At 46.0% G+C, this 19,677-nt stretch overlaps 1 protein-coding gene across 3 annotated transcripts in view; it reads right to left on the bottom strand.

Annotated features, from left to right (window-relative positions):
• Window positions 1-19,021, bottom strand: part of LOC147014888 (coatomer subunit zeta-1-like) — a 39,551-nt gene extending 20,530 nt beyond the window's left edge. For all 3 annotated transcript variants that reach the window (XR_015050940.1, XM_085853308.1, XM_085853309.1), the window contains exons 1-5: window positions 18,921-19,021; window positions 18,569-18,773; window positions 16,429-16,497; window positions 16,125-16,206; window positions 3,828-3,919 (exon numbers count right to left, since the gene is read on the bottom strand). Coding sequence is in view for 2 of the 3 variants with exons in the window: in XM_085853308.1 (XP_085709434.1) it covers window positions 3,828-3,919; window positions 16,125-16,206; window positions 16,429-16,497; window positions 18,569-18,773; window positions 18,921-19,006 (534 nt within the window). In the remaining variant the exon portion in view is untranslated. The remainder of the gene's footprint in view (window positions 1-3,827; window positions 3,920-16,124; window positions 16,207-16,428; window positions 16,498-18,568; window positions 18,774-18,920) is intronic.
• Between the last annotated feature and the right edge of the window lie 656 nt (window positions 19,022-19,677).

The following is a 19,677-nucleotide window of genomic DNA, read 5'->3' as shown; positions in this document are numbered from 1 at the left end:
GTTTATGCTCCGACTGAGGCGAGTGATCTCACCGTGAAGGATGCATTCTACGCCACGCTCGAGTCTGTGGTTGATCAGTGCCCCAGACGAGATACACTTCTAGTCTTGGGGGATTTCAATGCATCGACTGGAACTGATAGGGATGGTTATGAGGTGTGTGTTGGTCCCCATGGGTCAGGAACTATGAACCAGAATAGCACTAAGTTCCTTGACTTTGCAAGAAGTCATAGACTTAGGGTGGCTGGTTCATGGGTTCAGCGCCCACAAGCTCATCGCTGGACTTGGTATTCCAATGCTGGCGGTGTGGCAAAGGAGATTGACCATGTCCTCATTGACGGTCATTGGAGGATGATCCAGAACTGCAGGGTCTACCGGAGTGCTCAGTTCCTCAATACTGACCACAGGCTTGTTGTTGCAACTCTAAAGCTGCACCTTAAATCCTGGAGAATGGTACCATCCCAGCCGAGGCTGGATGTTGCCAAGCTCAGGGATGAGAGAGTAGCTGAGGAGTTTGCGAACAGGCTGAGCGGACACTTGGGGGGTCTGGGTGCTTTGGGGGGTCCTGAAGAGTTGTGGAGCGCCTTTAAGACCACCATCCTTGATGTTGCCGGTGGATGTCTTGGAACTCACCGGAGGGCAAAGAAGAATTTTGTCTCTCAAGGGACACTGGATACCATTGACCAGAGTCGCAGGGCCAGGCTGAATGGCAGAGCTGAGCTGTTCAGGGAGCTGAGGCATAAAACTGTACGTGCACTGAGGGTGGACAAGGAGGCCTATGTGCGAGGAATCTGTGAGGGGGTAGAGCATCACCTGTGGACAGGTGATTCTCGTCCCGCTTACAGGGGAATTCGCGCATTACGTTCATCCAAGCCCATCCCTCGGAGCACTGCAGTTCGAGAAGAGAGTGGTAGGCTCTTGACAGAGGAGTCTGAAGTGAAGGCCCGCTGGGCCGGTTACTTTGAGCGGTTGTACCAGACTGATCCCCCAGCTGTCGAGTTGGACGTCAAGGGTGTTACAATCCCTGTTGCTGACCCTCGAATCAACTGTGGTCCACCTTCGCTTGTGAAAACACGGGCTGCGGTGAACCAGTTGAAACAGGGCAAAGCTCCAGGGATCTGTGGCATCCATGCTGAACTTCTCAAGGCTGGTGGAAATGCTGCACTCGTGTCGTTGCATGCAGTTTTGTGCTCTGCCTGGAACACAGGCATCGTCCCAACTGACTGGAAGAGGGGCCTTGTTGTCCCTCTCTGGAAAGGGAAGGGTGATCGCCAAGACTGCAACAACTACCGAGGGGTGACGCTGCTCTCAGTGCCGGGCAAGGTCTTTGCTCGGATAATTCTTGATAGCGTTCGCCAACATCTGCTTGAGCACCAGCGTCCAGAGCAGTCAGGCTTTACACCAAAGAGGTCAACGATTGACCGTATCCTTGCACTTCGTGTCCTCACCGAACGCAGACGAGAGTTTCGGCAGGGGCTGCTTGCAGCCTATGTTGATCTCTGTAAAGCGTTCGATTCAGTGAATCGGGATGTCCTCTGGAGGATTCTTGGTCTTCGTGGGGTGCCACCAAAACTGATCGATCTGATGTCTGAACTCTACTCTGGTACTGAGAGTGCTGTGAAGTGTGGTGGTACCATCTCTGACTTATTTCCAGTTGTTACTGGAGTTCGTCAGGGATGTGTACTGGCCCCCACACTTTTCAGCACTTGTATGGACTGGATTTTAGGGAGGATATCGGAGAGATCAAGTTGCGGTGCATCGTTTGGGAATGTCAAGATCTCGAACCTTGATTTTGCAGATGATGCAGTCATCTTTGCGGAGACTTTAGACATCCTCTTGGGGGCCCTCGAGGTGCAGAATGAGGAGTTGGAACCGCTGGGATTACGGGTTTCTTGGGTCAAAACTAAGATCCAGGCTTTCGGTGACATCTTGGATGCTGCTGTCCTGTCTGTGTCTGTTTGTGGTGAGGATGTTGAGGTCGTGGAGAGATTCACTTACCTTGGCAGTGATATTCATGTCTCTGCTGGCTGCGAGTCAGAGGTCAATAGACGTCTGGGTCGGGCCTGGGGAGTCATGGATTCACTGGATCATGGGGTGTGGCGCTGCCGGTACCTGTGCGGGAGGACGAAAGTCCGAGTCTTCAGGTCCTTGGTACTTCCAGTCTTGCTCTATGGATGCGAGACTTGGACTCTGACCAAGGATCTGAGACGGCGACTTAATTCCTTTGGTACCAGGTCTCTTCGGAGAATCCTTGGCTATCGCTGGTCGGATTTTGTGTCCAACGAGCGATTGCTGAGAGAGACTCGGATGAGATTTGTTACCTGCATAGTCTGTGAGCGTCAGTTGCGGCTGTATGGACATGTGGCTCGTTTTCCTGACGCTGATCCTGCTCACCAGATTCTCTCAGCGAGGGAGTCTCATGAGTGGAGGAGGCCAGTGGGCTGACCACGTGCCTCGTGGTTGCAGCAGGTTGACCATCATCTCAAGGAGATGGGGATGGGCCTGGTATCTGCCTGGGGGATGGCCAGACGGAGGCCCCTGGAGTACCGGTGGAAAGTGGACGCAGCGACGCGCTGTTTTGGCACATGCTCCCATACCTGACCTGACCTTGTACAAGGTTTATTTGATGCCATAATGGGTGGATGTGGTGATATTTGACGATAAAACACAGCACCTTGCAACCAGAAGTGATTAATGTCATCCGTTTTTCAACTTTGCTTGCAGGTTGACTCAATGTCATTAAAGGGTGGATGCGATGATAAAACCAGAGCATGATCATGAGCCTGATTTTGTATAGAGGTACCAATTAAAAATAAATGACATTTAAAATATCAGTTATTAAAGCATGCCGGTTGGTAAGGTGCCGGATAATCAAGCTTCACCAGGGCATGTAGGTGTGTGTATGTGTAAAAAAAAAAAAAATATATATATATATATATATATATATATATATATATATATATTTCAATGAAAGCACACAGACTCGATGACAAGATGATGACATCATGCTCATAAATTATACCAACACATCACCTCCAAACTCAGAGGCATCCGTGTGGTCCATAGGCCTTTGCAGAGGGAGATTAAAGCCTATGGTCACAAATAGACAAAAGCAGAGATGTCAATCCAGATTTCACCCTTGTTGTGGGCTCACCAGGACAACATACTGTGAATCGTTTATTTGTGACCATATTAGGCTCATCAATATAACTGAATCAAACCCCCTCACTTGAGGCAACAGGGTACAGATCAAGTCCCATCACCACGCTTGCTGAACGACCTGCCAGCAACAAGTGTCGCCTGCCACTCAAGCACATCGTCTCTGCCCGCGTACGGCATCCTCTTCTAATGTATGGCGTATGCGGCTGCGGGTGGCATCGGTTTCTGTGAGTGTGACAGTGGTGCTGATGCAGTGACCCCTGTACGTTACAGCAGGAATTTGGAATTTGTTCAGGGTGCCGGCGATGGCTTTCCGATTCTGCTTGAAGGAAACCGTGGGATCATTAACGTCCAACTAATGCTGGAAGACAACACATTTTCAACGTCCATCTGATGGACGGCACAAACACTGATGAATCACCCTGCCTGTGAAACACCGGGATGACAGTTTATAGCTGGAGCAGGATTCAAACCCAGGCTGGACAGCTCAGAGGAGTGTGTGTACCTCTCGGCAATACGAACCTGCTTAATAAAAATGCATTTACGAACAAATCGTTCCAAAGCTTCAGACCTCAGACCTCAATATCATCACCTGGCCAATGATCAAGTTGTAAACCACAAATCACAAAAAGCACATATAAAGTGTGTTGGGAGGGTAGGGGGGGGGTTACCTCGTTTTCCTGAGAGCTTCCTACCACATAAAAGTAGAGATCCACACTACTCTTGTAGACAACAGTCAACCCTTCAAGCAACGCAATTTCACCTGTGATATGAAAACAAAACATTACACAACTCCTTCAACAACAAAGTAAAAATACAATTTGTTTAATACTAATTACGATATTAAAACAAAATATTACACATAAACACCTTCAACAATGAAGTAAAAAATACAATGTTATATACTACTCATGATATTAAACAAAACATTACATGTCATGCCAAGTGTTGGCTTAATGGTTCAGGTGGTGGGCTCGGGATCCTAGGATCCTGAGTTCAAATCCCCCTTGGCTGTTGAATTAATATCAGGTGGGGTTGACTCGGCCTGTCACCGTTCCGAGGTCAGCAAAATGAGTGCCAGCATGCTGGTATCCTGTGTCAGAGTGGAGACCCATCCAGGATTGTACCCAATAGCCAAGGAGACAGCTTAGTCAGCCCCCCCCCCCCAATGCATCCATTATAAACAAACAAAGAAAAAGCTTTAAAGAAATACAGAAGCACAGGACGGATTGAGTGCTGGACATCGTGATGGAATGCATGTACGTACAGGCCTATCCTAGCGCAAGATGTAATGTCTTAATGACGTCCCAGCAAAAAGAGTGTGACAAGCAGAGGGAGAGAAGAAGAAATCCAGCAAAATATGCTGTCACGGTCCTGGCGGTTAGGGTTAATCCATTCCAACTCAATTTGTGGTGACGGGCGGTTAACACCACAGGCCCAGAAAGGCGAGCGGTTTTCCTTAGGAGGCGGACACGTTGATCCTCGGAGATTATAACGTGTGTGGGAGGGGTGGGGCGCGGCACTGGTGGAGCGACAGAGGAACAGGGTGGGTTATGCTCGAACCCCACGACAAATACATGGACACAGCAACTTAAAATAAACACATGATTTAATAAAAAGACAAATATTTACAAGGGACAATATCTCAGATACAATAATAATCGTGAAAGAAATTAAACCTTGAATCGAGGCACCTCCACACAGAGACTTAAATACAGACAAGGGGGAAATGAAAGAAAAGCAAATCCTCCCTTTATTCTGGTACTTAGCTTGGTCCAGAGATGGTCCTTCCGGATTTTGGAATTGAGGCGCTTTGTCCTGCATGTGCCTCACGCGCGCAAAATAATGGCACTAAGCCACTCTCTCACAGAAAGAAAAACGTACGTCGAGCAATTCGTGAGTGGTATTCAACACCGAGACTCAGAGACCATCATGCCGCTTCTTCGTGCGTCGATCATCCTCACCGACCTGCTGCTTTTCAGAATGGCGCCGTCCCCTTTTGAGACATAAATGAGGCTTCGGGGTCCGTCTCATGACCAAACCAAGAACTAATGGCCAGCGTCTTGCTCAGTACGCGAGCCAATTAGCCTCAGCACGAACGCGAGAATCGTGCAGTCTTCTTCATGCATCGAAGGAAAGCCACCTGTAAAGCCCTGTTCTTTCAGGCCATCTCCAAGATATGTTCTCTCTCGACCGCGTGCGTCCCTTACAGCCAATTGATCCAACAAAGCCAATAACCTCCTCCCTTCTCTCTCTCTCTCTCCTTGACGTCACACCAAACAACCGTTTCACCTCGGGGCGTGGCTTGCTCGCATGAAACCCGGGAAGGTGGGGTTTCTGCCTGCTCGGCATGCCTGGCTCGCTTGTTGTTATCGTTGTGGATATTATAAAAACGCACTTCTTCCTGGTTGGCTTGTAAATGCAAAAACGTAGGAAATAGGTCACAGGGGGGCAATCACATACTGGGGGAACTTATCCTTAATTCCCATCTAATTAACACACCACCCCCATGTGGTGACATGTAACACTTAAGCTCACAGTCCTCCCTTTATTACTTAATTACACCGAGATGTCTCCGACACGTCCATGGACCAAACAACTCGATTAAATCCCAACTTTCCTATGAAATTCCTCCACCTCCCCCCACAACCGTAACAATACATTATACAGTACAAGCAGGAACCCGCAGAAATTCCACGTAATGTCCAGTGTCATGTGGCGCACAATTTCAACAATAATGCTGTGTGGCACGACACCGACAACGAGACACACACACATACACACGCACACACCTGGTAAGTACTTACAAAAGCTATTTTATTCGAAGTTATAACCTTAACTTATAAGCAATCGACTGATTTCCAAACTGCCCGGATCATCAGCTGGGCCCCGTTTTTTCATAGAGGTTTCAATCCTTTCAGCCCCAAAACCTCTCCAAACGGAGGATCCACAACCCCGGTCGCAGGTCCACATCAGTAGATTACTCAACATCAATGGACCTACAACCTCAAAGTTGTGTCCACAGTCAGACAACACAGCAATGCAATATCCCAATACAAACTTATTTAATTATCACTTTTATTTAAGGTATTACTACATATGAATAAGTTTAATCATATACCACTTTATATGATAATATAATAAGTGCTAAACACTATACCTTGTAGACATGTCCATAACACAGCACCTCCATCCAACCATAGACTCAAACTGTCATCAATAACCTACTTTCACATGCTGCACTGTGGATCCCAGCAACCACCAATAAATTATATGAATGCTCATTTATAATGTATTTTATAAATAATATTGATATATTTTAATTTATTATTTATTTTTTAAATCTAAATACCTTCTATATTTAAACCATTGATAATATATAATAATATATATATATATATATATATATATATATATATATATATATATATATATATATATATTTTATTCCGACTTCCGAGGTCGGCGAAATGAGTACCAGTATACTGGGCCGGTGTATACCCCGGTTAAAATAGGTGTACCATATCCCTGTGTGTCGTGTGAGGCGACCGGGGTTGCGTCAGGAAGGGCATCCGGCGTAAAACATGTGCCAAATCATTATGCGGATCATACGGATGATCCGCTGTGGCGACCCCTAACGGGAGCAGCCGAAAGAAGAAGATATGTATGTATATATACATATATGTATATATACATATATATATATATATATATATATATATATATATATATATATATATATATATATATATATATATATATGTACACATAGTTACGATTCTGGGAACCGTACGCATACAACATACAGGTGTCCCAAGTCAGTTATGCCGTTAAGTATATGTGTAGACAGAACCCCTCCTTGTGTTTAGTGGGAAATCAAAGGGGTGCGTTGCGATTTTTAGTTAGGGTAATAAATCTTTATATCCCATCCTCCATTGCGATCCACGGTACCCAAGCGCTTGCAGCCTTCGGTTCGCTGGCAACAACGTACCACGGTCCACCTGTTGTCTCTGGAGGCTCGTTTTTCCAAGACAGAATCTTCGCTGTCGCAGTTCCTATTCGGCTTCTCCAAACGCTCCAACTCTTTCTTGACGAATCCACACGCGTGGAGTGGGCGGGCCTCGCCGGTGCCTGGCCGAGGCCCCGCCCAGAAAGGGCGGACTCATGGGAGCCCCGTCCAATCAGGGCGGACGGTGACGTCAGCTTTGACCAAGGCCCCGCCCCGCTGAGAGAAGTCTATAAACCACGACACCATCCCGAGTCTTGAGTTCTTTGGGGTCGTTTGTTGAGTTATTTGGGGGTCGTTCGTTCTGTGCTTGGAGGCCGGAGTTGGTTGGAAAACGAAGGGGTTCCCGCTGCTTGGCTCCGCTCACGTCTCGCCCCGACTACTGGTCCCGGCCCACTCGAGCTCCTCCACGGACCCGAACTCCACACGGGCGGCTGTGGACCTGACTGCACGACCATTGGCAGGTGCCTGACCACGGAGCATTCCTTTCCCCGAGACTCAGGTACTCGAAAGAACTGCGACCTCAGCCCGCCTCCCTCCCTGGCTGCAAAAGTCCCTTGCCTTCAACTGGGTTTATTTTGTCCGAGTGTGTGTCTGAGTGTGTGGCGCCAGTCTAACAAGTAGAAACTGTACAAGTATTTTCGATCATTGTAAATCTTGCCTGTATAATTCCCGTGCAAGTCTGCTCTGTGTCTTCTTTTGTAAGTTGCTGTAAATTGTCACACTACATCTTCTTTCTTTCCCCTGCATAACACCCCAATAAACCTGATTCTGTGCCACATAAATTTCCTCGTTTATTATAAATAAATTATTGTAGAAATGTTCCCAGTTCGTTTTCGTCTTTTCCTTCATTGGTCCAGCATGGTTCGGATCTGAGTTTTAGCCGGGTCTTTGTTCCCGTTAATCTGTTCATTCCAGCCGGCACGGCTTTGGCAGTTCCGCTCGACTGCACCCGAATCGGAGTTGGTACTCTACCACAGTCAGTAGAGTGACCCAGTTCGAGCAAGACATGCCGAGGGCGTGGTTCCCCGGTAGACACCGCGTGGTTAATTAGGTAAATTGGATAAGACAAAAAGACCCTACGCTACGCGGTGGAGGTATTGGCATCCACGGTCGGTTAAGCGATCCGCCACCTCACGGAGTTATCCGTGAGCGACGGCCTACAATTCCGGGAGTCTGGTGGGAGACGACGTAACTCCCCCCACTTAACGGTCGTTCTCGCCACCAGTCCCCGGCCCGCGACAATATATATATATATATATATATATATATATATATATATATATATATATATATATATATATATATATATATATATATGTATAAAATGCTTCACCAACAATATGAATTAAAGAATTTACCTCACTAAATATATAATTAATCCATTATTATTATTACAGCGCGTGTGCTGTATACAATTGCACCGACTTTGAAATGTCCCCGGTGTCGACCACGTCTCCGGTGTCCCCTGTCCCCCCCCCACGTGCAAGACAGCCAATGACGGCCGTCCGGTAGATGCAGTGCGTAACCTAGATGGAAATAGCGAGAATTGACGGAAATACCCGAGTATTTCAATGGAAATTTGTGAAACTAATGTGTTATACATGTGAAAACCATTTAATTTATTGCTTGACGGGAAAAAAAAAACCAAGAAACGCACCCCTCTCATGTACGAACGAACGAAAGACGTCATTTCCGCCCACCATCGCATTTCGCGCCGATCGCCGAATGCTGAAAGCTAAGTTCTTCTTATGCTATCATTCTTTTGTGGCCTCCTGCCACGCTATATCAAACATTTTCATTCCTTCCGTTATATATAAAGGTGCTTATCACAATAATAACAAGATTTTTACATTTCAAATATTAAGTCCGCTTTTTAATTGTTTTTCAACTGAAAAAGCATAAATTGCATATTTTAACATTATTGTACTCATTTGCTTCACCACACGTGCTGTATTGAAGGATTTCACTTGTTATTATATCAAATGCAATGCAATAGGAACTTGTTTACATGAAAATCAACCAAACGTAAATATAAGGTGAGAATGGAGTTGAAAGACATCCTCACAAGACCTGCTCATACGATCAACCAAATATCCTCTGTTTAACATGATGGGAAAAACCTTCTCAGCACGTTCCACAAAATCATCCTTCACTGAACAAATTCATGTAAATCTAAAGGCCCGGTCACACCTTGACGTTTTAGCCAGCGATGGCAACGTATTAAAATGTATGTAAAACGCTGGCTTACGTTGAACTTTTGATGTTTTTTTTTAAAGATTCGGACGTATTCATAGCGACTTGGTCTCATGTATAACGCATTGGTAATGGACACAGAACGTTTCGTTGTGTTATAGATAACTTATACCAACAAATGCTGAACCTGTTGTCGGCCTACACAACCGATGTCCAACGATAGTCTAACTTAGGCACAGCGCGTTGCACGCATCGCCGACGATGTCGTGACGTAGCCTATTAAAAGGCTGACGCACAACGATTCGAATCATAACTGCCGTAGAAATGCAAGTGACAACATCGCGGTCACACCTTGGCGATCTTGCCAGCGTATGCCGACCTAAGAAAAATGTGTCGAAAACGTTGGGGCACGTCAAATACGGTATGAGTAAGTTTGGTATACGTGAGTAGAACGCTAAAGTACGCTATCATACTTCGTAGTAAGTAGAGTACGTCAAGAAATTTTAAACATGTTCAAAATTTTTGGACGTACTCGGCGTATGACACGTTCCGCATGCGATGGGGATAAGTTTTACACATGATATGTGGACGCTTACACACGTCCACAAACGCTACTTATAAGCTACTCATAAGTCGAAACACGTCGCGGTAATGTCTTTTTTACGCGAAACTTATTTCTAACTTATGTTTGACGTGCTTTGAACCAATTCTTTACGTAGTCCCAACACACATCGACGTATGTAGACGTATTCCAATGACGTCTTCCGGTCGACAAAAAAAAATAAATGAACGTGTTTCTAGCTTACAACTGCCATATAAAGACGTGTTCCCAGTGGTTTTGGGAATTGGTATATAAAAATGCTGCTCATAAAAGGGGAACCCAACAGTGTTTTCGAGTCCTTTTTGAGTCGATGTCCATGTCAGCAGTAACAGTATCAGTATCAGTATCAGTGTTAGTATTAGTATTAGTAGTAGTTTGTTCATGTTGGCAGTAGTAGGTGAGTGTGAGGGGGAGGGTGTGGGTTATGATGGATCGTCCTTGCGTCCGCGTGTCCACGGGTAGGAGACATCTTTTCACCATTGTTCGAAGTTCTTCGCGGCTAATTTTTTTATGGGGCTTTTTCAACAATGAGCTATGGCTTGTTTTTACGATTTAGGTCTATTCATAACGGGTTGGACAAATGCACAATGAACTAATAATGTGCATAGAGCGCTTTGATTACTTATAGATACGACATACCAACGAATAATTATCGTGAAACCGGCGTTCACAAACTATGCCCAACGATAGCCTAACTTATCCATATCGTGCGGCAGTTTATCTTTGCCGGTGACGTGGGGTTTGCAATTCATAGGCTGCCACTCAACGATTTAAATGGCTGCATCTCCACTATTGAAAGTAGACGCTTGCGCTCAACAATTGGATTTTTTTTACACTCAACGACTTTTAAACGGTACCACTCAGCTATTTTCATTGTTTACAATGAACGATTTAAATTGCTGTCACTCGCCTTTGTTTTTTGACGCTGGGGTTTGGAAATTTGAAGCGTTTCTTCTGAACGTGTTAAAATGCTCAAACTCGACTATTTTAAATAGACGCTGCCGATGGACAATTGGAATCATAGCCAAGCTAGACATCGAAGTGTGAACATCCTCGTCATGCCGAAGAAAAGTTTGAAGAATGCTGCAAATAAGTGTCCTGGTCGTGGCCGTGGACGCTGACGCAAAGACGATCCATTATACCGACGCCTTTCAGCCTATGAGTAACTTAAAAGTAACGTCTGTCGATGTGTGGCAACGATCGCGTAACGTGCCAACAACACGTTAATCATAGGTTAGAAATAAGTTTCGGGTACGCTAAACATTACCTCGGCGTGTCTCAACTTATGATTAACTTACAAGTAGCATGTGTTGACGTCTGTCAACGATCGCAGACCGTGCATACAACTTGTGGCCAGCGTAGCGGAACGTGTGAGTCATACGCCGGCATACGTCGTGAAATTTCAAGCATGAAAAAATTTGAGGACAACCAAAAAGTATAAGGTTTAAAGCCAACGTACAACGACGTATGGCAGTGTTTTTCAGCGTGCTCTCAATGTTATCAAAAAACTTACCCATAACGTGTTCAACGTGTGCCAGCGTTTTAGAAAAAAAATTCAAAAATCGGCATACGTTGGCTAAAACGTCAAGGTGTGACCGGGCCTTAAGTAACTGAGATGAAAAGACATTGTAACCAATTTTAATTGATACATTGATACCTGGAAAGGTGTACAAGAGTATGAGGAAACTGAAATCATCAACTTTATGATATACACTTGTACTAAAACCATTCTGTCCAACTCTAACCAACACATCCAGATATGCAGGAACTGTACAATCATTACCACTCCTGTTTACAATCAGGATATCTGGATAAATCTTGTGAAGCTTCCGATCAAAACTTTTATAATTAACCACACAAATATCATCCATATAACCACATATATGAGATAAGATTTTAGCTAATCCTAATTATTTCTCCTTCACCATGTTTGTGTGAGTGAATGGTAATTTATGGTCCATTGTTTTGAAGCAATTGTGATGCATGATGGGTAGACTCGTGACAAGGGGTAATCTGAGACGGAATGAAAAAGGGAGGGAGGGAGGAGGAGGTTTGAAGGGCACATTACAGGATCGACAGGGCATAAGGAGCCACGGATTTAAAAAAAAAACGACAAACATGGTGAGGGATCGGCGATGTATGGGCAGGTTGAGCCATGGAGGGGTCCAAAGATGGATCGATAGACAGAGGGAGACGAGAAAAACCGAACAATCCAAGTAACGACATATATTGCTCCCAAAGTCCATCTATAACAAAGGTGGGAAATGTGTCTCACATAAACTAAAGAAATATCTGTCTGAGGAAAATCCGACGTGTCTTGGAATGCCTATGGCCTTTTCCATAACTGCAACAATATATTGTGATATATGTGTGTGTATATATATATATATATATATATATATATATATATATATATATATATATATATATATATATATATATATATATATATATATATATATATATATATTTATATACACACATAAAGTCTGTCTAAAAATAACGGGACTGACTTCACAGAAATTTCATTCCAAAAATTATATTGAAATCACAGCTTGTCTCCTTCAAAATAGTTTCCCTCCAGTCTCACTCATTTGTCCATTCTCTTCTTCCACGCTTCGTTGCACCCCCGGAAGGCTTCTTCTGGAATCGTCCGGCACTCCGTCGTCACGGCCCTTTTGATGGCCTCCACATCAAGAAATTGGGTCCCCTTGATCACCCCCTTGAGCTTGGGGAATAGGAAAAAAACCACAAGGGGGCAAGTCTGGCGAATACGGGGGTTGCTCAGGAGTAGGCACGTTCCTCTCCGCCAGAAACTGTCGGATGCTCAGGGCACTGTAAGCAGGGGCGTTGTCATTGTGGAGCACCCAGGCGTTGTTCTCCCACAGATCCCTCCTCTTGTCCAGGACTGTTCTCATAAGGCGCTGGAGGATCTCCTTGTACACATATTGATTCACTGTTTGAACCTGTGGTAGAAACTCGAAGTGGACAATGCCCTTGATGTCAAAAAACGCGATAAGTATTACCTTGACCTTCGACTTCGACATCCTTGCTTTCTTTGGTCTTGGTGATGCCAGACTTTTCCACTGACGACTCTGCAGTTTGGTCTCGGGATCGTATTCGCATATCCACCATTTATCGCCAGTAATGACTCTCCCGAGCAGGTCTGGATTGTCCTCGAGGCGCTCGATAATGTCTTGACAGACAGTGACTCTTTGCTGGTTCTGGTTCTCGGACAACAGCGTGGGGACCATCTTTGCGCACACCTTGTGTATTTCGAGATCTTCAGTGATGATGCTCCAGACAGTGTCCTTGTTGATGGAAAGTTCCTCAGCAATCATCCGCACCATGAGTCGACGATCTGCGCGCACCATCTGTTTCACACGCTCGATGTTGTCCGCTGTTCTGCTCGTTGAAGGTCTTCCAGACCGTGGATAGTCTTCAACCTCCTCCCTTCCCTCTTTGAACCTCTTGTGCCATTCAAATGCATGTGTATGTGACATCGTTTCTTCCCCGGAGACTTGCTGCAGCATTGCGAAGGATTCGGAAGGTGTTTTGCCAAGCTTGGCAAGAAACTTCAGATTGGCTCTCTGCTCACGACTCATAGCGCGATGACTCAGACTAGACAACGTGTAAAGCACGACTGGTAAAAAAAAAAATCACACAATGAGCGCAGTCAACCATCAACAGTCATATATATTGCTGGAATGTTGCGAAAAACTGTGATGCAACCCATTTATTCAAGTTGTGTTAGTGGAGCACATAGCAGGCTCAGTCCTGTTACTTTTTAGACGGACCTCATATATACATGTATATGTATGTGTATATATTTTTACGAATTCTCGCCCGCCGGCGTGCGGACAGCCGCTTTTAGCCGAATTGCGGCCGTACGCCCACCGGACGGACAATTCAGTCGCGACTTTCCGGAACAACGCCGAAAACCAGTCACGAGTGTGCTCCAAGCACATCACAACCTTGTCCGCACTCTACCCGCGCTACAGGGTCCGATCGCCAAATAATCGATTTACCTAATTATTCGCGCAGGTTAATTACCGAGAGATTGTACCTCAGTGAGGCCTGCTTGGACACGAGCTGCTTAAGCAGCTCGCTCCGTTTTGGGATAACCAAGCGGGGTATTATCGCGAGGCCTCGCTGGACCCGATTCTATTATCGGCTATTTAAAAGCCCACTATATTCCGAGGGCAAGATGGCAGTTCAATTGGGGAAAATGACGTGACGAACAGGTCAACATTTAAAGAAGCACATTTATTTCCAAACAACACATAAGCAGTCATGCAATCAATGCAAAACACGCATGCAGTTATGCAATGGATGGGGGGTAGGGACAAGACGCGAGCAAGACAAAGCGCTACGACCCTCTATTTATGTACAGTCACTTATACAATTCTACTTGACGGACTCGGTGCCACAACTTTCATACAAAGAAAAGCAAGGAAAAACCCCCTCAAAGACGAGGGGGTAGACTGGACCTCTCAGGGTCTTTATAAACCTGGAGCTTTGAGGACCGAAGGAGCTCCAGGAGGCCACGCAGGTTACCTTCACCTCAGACCGTTCGGTGCTGGTGGGCGAGTTCTCTTCGGCTCTCTCCACGTCCCGAACATGAACACGCAGCTCTGCGCGGAATAGCAGGCTTGGCCGTACTCGCTTCTCCTCTGCTCTCCTCAGCTTCGCCACCGACTGCAGGCTTCAGGCTCCCGGTGCTCCGAACCCCGACAGACACTCCACAGACTGGCTGACTGATCCTCAGCAGACCCAACTTGACAACCACCTCGAGAGACAGACCCTCCACCGACTCACTCCTCAACTCTCTTACCTCTCCTCCACACTACTTAACCTTGCGTTTAGTGCGCCCTTTTTATCCCCCTCGCGCCCCGCCCCTCCCTTCGCGGCGCGGGGGGGGGGGCGAAACATTCCAACAGAGATCGGCTGGATGAGTTGTTATTTCCCAACCGTCAATCTTGTTTACCCGATCTGAGGGAACTTGTAAAGTGAATACTTTTAACCGTCGCTTTCCGAGGGAGTAATGGAGTTGTTGTTGTTGCCCTTTGGTGTTCGTGGAGATGTCGGCGGTTGTGGAGAAGTTGGTTTGTGGTTGTTGTGGCTGGCGCTGTGGTGTGGATGGCGCTGTGGTGTGGATGGCATCGTTGTTGAGATGCGGTTGTGGAGAAGATGGTTGAGATGCGGTTGTGGTGGTTGCAAAATAAAGATAGTAAAAGAAAAACGGCTAACTGAAGATTCACAGCCCTGTTACACCAATAAATCCCATTAGCCAACAGTGGGGAAATCTATCTGAACACAAACTTATCGGCATAACTGATCTAAGGAACTATATGGTGCTCTGCGAATTTCCACAGCCGTAACAATATATATGTATATATATATATATATATATATATATATATATATATATATATATATATATATATATATATATATATATATATATACATATATATATATATATATATATATATATATATATATATATATATATATATATATATATATATTTATATATATATACATATATATTCCATAGTCCCTGCTATCATTACCTCCGCTACCGAAGGTGGACGGAGGTTATGTTTTCACCCCTGTCTGTCTGTCTGTCTTTCTGTGTACAGAATATCTCAAAAAGCTGGGGACGGATTCGGATGAAATTTTGTCGGCAGGTTGTGTGCGTGACAAGGATGAACCGATTCGATCTTTGTGAAGATCCGGATACGAAATTTTTTTTTAATCTTAAAAGTGATTCTTCAACATTGAGAGATAGAGCTAAAAACGATACACCGTATGGCATGCTATTTCAAAAATGTATCGGGCTCAATATGTTCTCGTGGATCAGGCATTGCGTGCTGAAGGTACGCGCTCTCCCGAGTGCTCTTCTAATCTTTGTATACAATACTTAATATGATGTCACTGGTGTGTAACCCCTAAACAACATGTATTGCCACCAGGTGGTCACGCTCCATCCGATATAATCACTAGATCACCGATATTTGGAGGGACAATAATCCACTCGCAAAAATATCAATATTGCCCAGCCCTACAACCAACCACAATATGAAAACAAAACAGCATTACACAGGACCACCTTCAACAACCAAGTAAAAATATAATTTGTTTTACACCAATCTCACTTACTGTCTGATCGATGAGTTTTGCCAAATATGTTCTTCTCAAATGTCTTCTGTTCTTTCACAGTAGGGTGGAGGCTGTCATAATACTGAAAATACAGATTGGAACAACCTTTAAAACTACCTTCTATTATTAAATTAGCAACCTTGGTCGCACGTGGAGTTCGTGATCCGAACACGCCGTAACGGGGTGACGTCACAGTCGTTCGTTAACGAGCTCACGTTACCAGTTCATGAAGCATGTTAGCGATTGAATAACGTTGTACATGAGCATTTTGTAAAGAACAACGAATAAACTGTCTTAGTCTTACCTTGGCGTATATTCGCTCACCATCATTGTCCAAAATGATAATAGCTTTAACAGTGTACAACGACGGCTCCTGCAAGTCAAAGGCCATGCATGAGGTACGACCTACAGGTTCCACACTCATGGGTTACATTGAAAGGTGACAGGTGAGTTCTCCATGTGGATATGGGGTTTCAAGGTAAGGGAAGGGGGACGCTGGTGTGATTATGGCTCGTTGTGGGGAGGGGGGAAGCTGGGGTGGTTATGGCTTGTCGTGGGGAGGGGGGAAGCTGGGGTGGTTATGGCTTGTCGTGGGGAGGGGGAAGCTGGGGTGGTTATGGCTTGTCGTGGGGAGGGGGGAAGCTGGTGTGATTATGGCTCGTTGTGGGGAGGGGGAAGCTGGGGTGGTTATGGCTTGTCGTGGGGAGGGGGGAAGCTGGTGTGATTATGGCTCGTAGTGAGGAGGGGGAAGCTGGTGTGATTATGGCTCGTAGTGGGGAGGGGGAAGCTGGTGCGATTATGGCTCGTAGTGGGGAGGGCAGAAGCTTGGGGTGGTTTTGGCTTGTAGTGGGGAGGGGGAAGCTGGTGTGATTATGGCTCGTAGTGGGGAGGGGGGAAGCTGGTGTGATTATGGCTCGTAGTGGGGAGGGGGGAAGCTGGTGTGATTATGGCTCGTAGTGGGGAGGGGGGAAGCTGGTGTGATTATGGCTCGTAGTGGGGAGGGGGAAGCTGGTGTGATTATGGCTCGTAGTGGGGAGGGGGAAGCTGGTGCGATTATGGCTCGTAGTGGGGAGGGCAGAAGCTTGGGGTGGTTTTGGCTTGTAGTGGGGAGGGGAAGCTGGGGTGGTTATGGCTTGTCGTGGGGAGGGGAAGCTGGTGCGATTATGGCTCGTAGTGGGGAGGGCAGAAGCTTGGGGTGGTTTTGGCTTGTAGTGGGGAGGGGGAAGCTGGGGTGGTTATGGCTTGTCGTGGGGAGGGGGAAGCTGGTGTGATTATGGCTCGTAGTGGGGAGGGCAGAAGCTTGGGGTGGTTTTGGCTTGTAGTGGGGAGGGGGAAGCTGGGGTGGTTATGGCTCGTAGTGGGGAGGGGGAAGCTCGGGCGGTTTCGGGCAGTCGTGGGGAGGGGGAAGCTGGTGCGATTATGGCTCGTAGTGGGGAGGGCAGAAGCTTGGAGTGGTTTTGGCTTGTAGTGGGGAGGGGGAAGCTGGGGTGGTTATGGCTCGTAATTGGGAGGGGGAAGCTAGGTGGTTATGGCTCGTAGTGGGGAGGGGGAAGCTAGGGCGGTTTTGGGCCGTCGTGGGGAGGGGGAAGCTGGTGCGATTATGGCTCGTGGTGGGGAGGGCGGAAGCTTGGGGTGGTTTTGGCTCGTTGTGGGGAGGGGGGAAGCTGGGGTGGTTATGGCTCGTAGTGGGGAGGGGGAAGCTGGTGCGATTATGGCTCGTGGTGGGGAGGGCGGAAGCTTGGGGTGGTTTTGGCTCGTTGTGGGGAGGGGGGAAGCTGGTGCGATTATGGCTCGTAGTGGGGAGGGGGAAGCTAGGGCGGTTTCGGGCCGTCGTGGGGAGGGGGAAGCTGGTGCGATTATGGCTCGTAGTGGGGAGGGGGGAAGCTAGGGCGGTTTCGGGCCGTCGTGGGGAGGGGGAAGCTGGTGCGATTATGGCTCGTGGTGGGGAGGGCGGAAGCTTGGAGTGGTTTTGGCTTGCAGTGGGGAGGGGGAAGCTGGTGCGATTATGGCTCGTGGTGGGGAGGGCAGAAGCTTGGAGTGGTTTTGGCTTGCAGTGGGGAGGGGGGAAGCTGGGGTGGTTATGGCTCGTAATTGGGAGGGGGAAGCTGGGTGGTTATGGCTCGTCGTGGGGAGGGCGGAAGCTTGGGGCGGTTTTGGCTTGTAGTGGGGAGGGGGGAAGCTGGGGTGGTTATGGGTCGTCGTGGGGAGGGCGGAAGGTGCGTAGTTATAGGGAGGGGGGACGCTGGGTGGTTTCGGGTAATCAAGAGGAGAGGGGGGAGGGGGCACTAAAATCAATGAAACATATGTCGTTATCACATGGCACAAACTTTCCCAAGCAATCAACAAGGACTTGAAAGGTACCATCGATAACCATCACTCTGTCCCCACGAAGCAAATCACATTTTCACACTTAACAGAAAAGAAAAAGCTTCGATATGACCCACCATACCGCCCTCTCCACACGACTGGAACGAACGGCAAGTCCACCTCGTCACATGGAGTGCGCGGATTGGCTGATGCAGCAAGGAAGAGCAATTTTGATTGGTAATCCAAGAAGCGTCGCAACGATTGGCCATCGTCAGGACGAACAATTCTGATTGGTCGCCGAGACATCGGAATGATTGGCCGACGTCACAAGGATGAGTAATTCTGATTGGTAGTTCGACACATCACAATGAATGGTGAATACAACAATGACCAAATACCATTACAGCTCAACATACGTCATTGTGTGTCGACATTACGACAGGGACCACTCCCGTCACACCCACGAACTTTCATGGTTTCCCTTCTCACCTGTTTACAACTACTTTCCAGTATCGATTCCATCTCATCAAATAGAAAACCAATAACAACATCTTAGCAATCAGGAGGAAGTCCATCAGCTCTCATCTTGTCCTTCACGAAAATCCGTGCTTGTCAGACACCCAACCTGTCCACCAAGTCTTGTCCCAATCCATCCATAACAGACAAAGACAGACAAGGGTGAAAACACCTCTTCCACCTTTGGTGACAGAATAAAAAAAAAAAAAGTCAAAAAAAAAAAATAAATGACGATTTTAGGCGACCTTGACCTTTTGACCTCAAAAACAATTGCCTTCCAGCGTTTGATTGGTGAACCAATTGAGGGACCAAATATGCAAATTGTTTAAAAATAATAAATAAATTTGTATACATTGTCGAGGCTCATGGAAGAGTGAACACGCGGAACGTATAACAAAGGGAGCATGAGACAAGAGGAGCGGGAGTGGGAAGGACAAAACAGTGGTGAACAGAGACATCAGGAGATCTGTGGAAGGGACATATATATATATATATATATATATATATATATATATATATATATATATATATATATATATATATATATATATATATATATATATATATATATATATATATATATATATATATATATATATATATATATATATATATATATATATATATATATATATATATATATATATATATATATATATATATATATATATATATATATATATATATATATATATATATATTGTTGTGGTTACCAAATTCGCAAACCACC

Source organism: Eptatretus burgeri, chromosome 13 (assembly GCF_056783735.1).
Source record: "Eptatretus burgeri isolate ZD-2024b chromosome 13, Ebu_testis_v1, whole genome shotgun sequence".
NCBI lineage: Eukaryota > Metazoa > Chordata > Myxini > Myxiniformes > Myxinidae > Eptatretus > Eptatretus burgeri.
The sequence above is the reverse complement of the archived record's forward strand: the minus strand, read 5'-3'. Positions and strand labels throughout refer to the sequence as shown.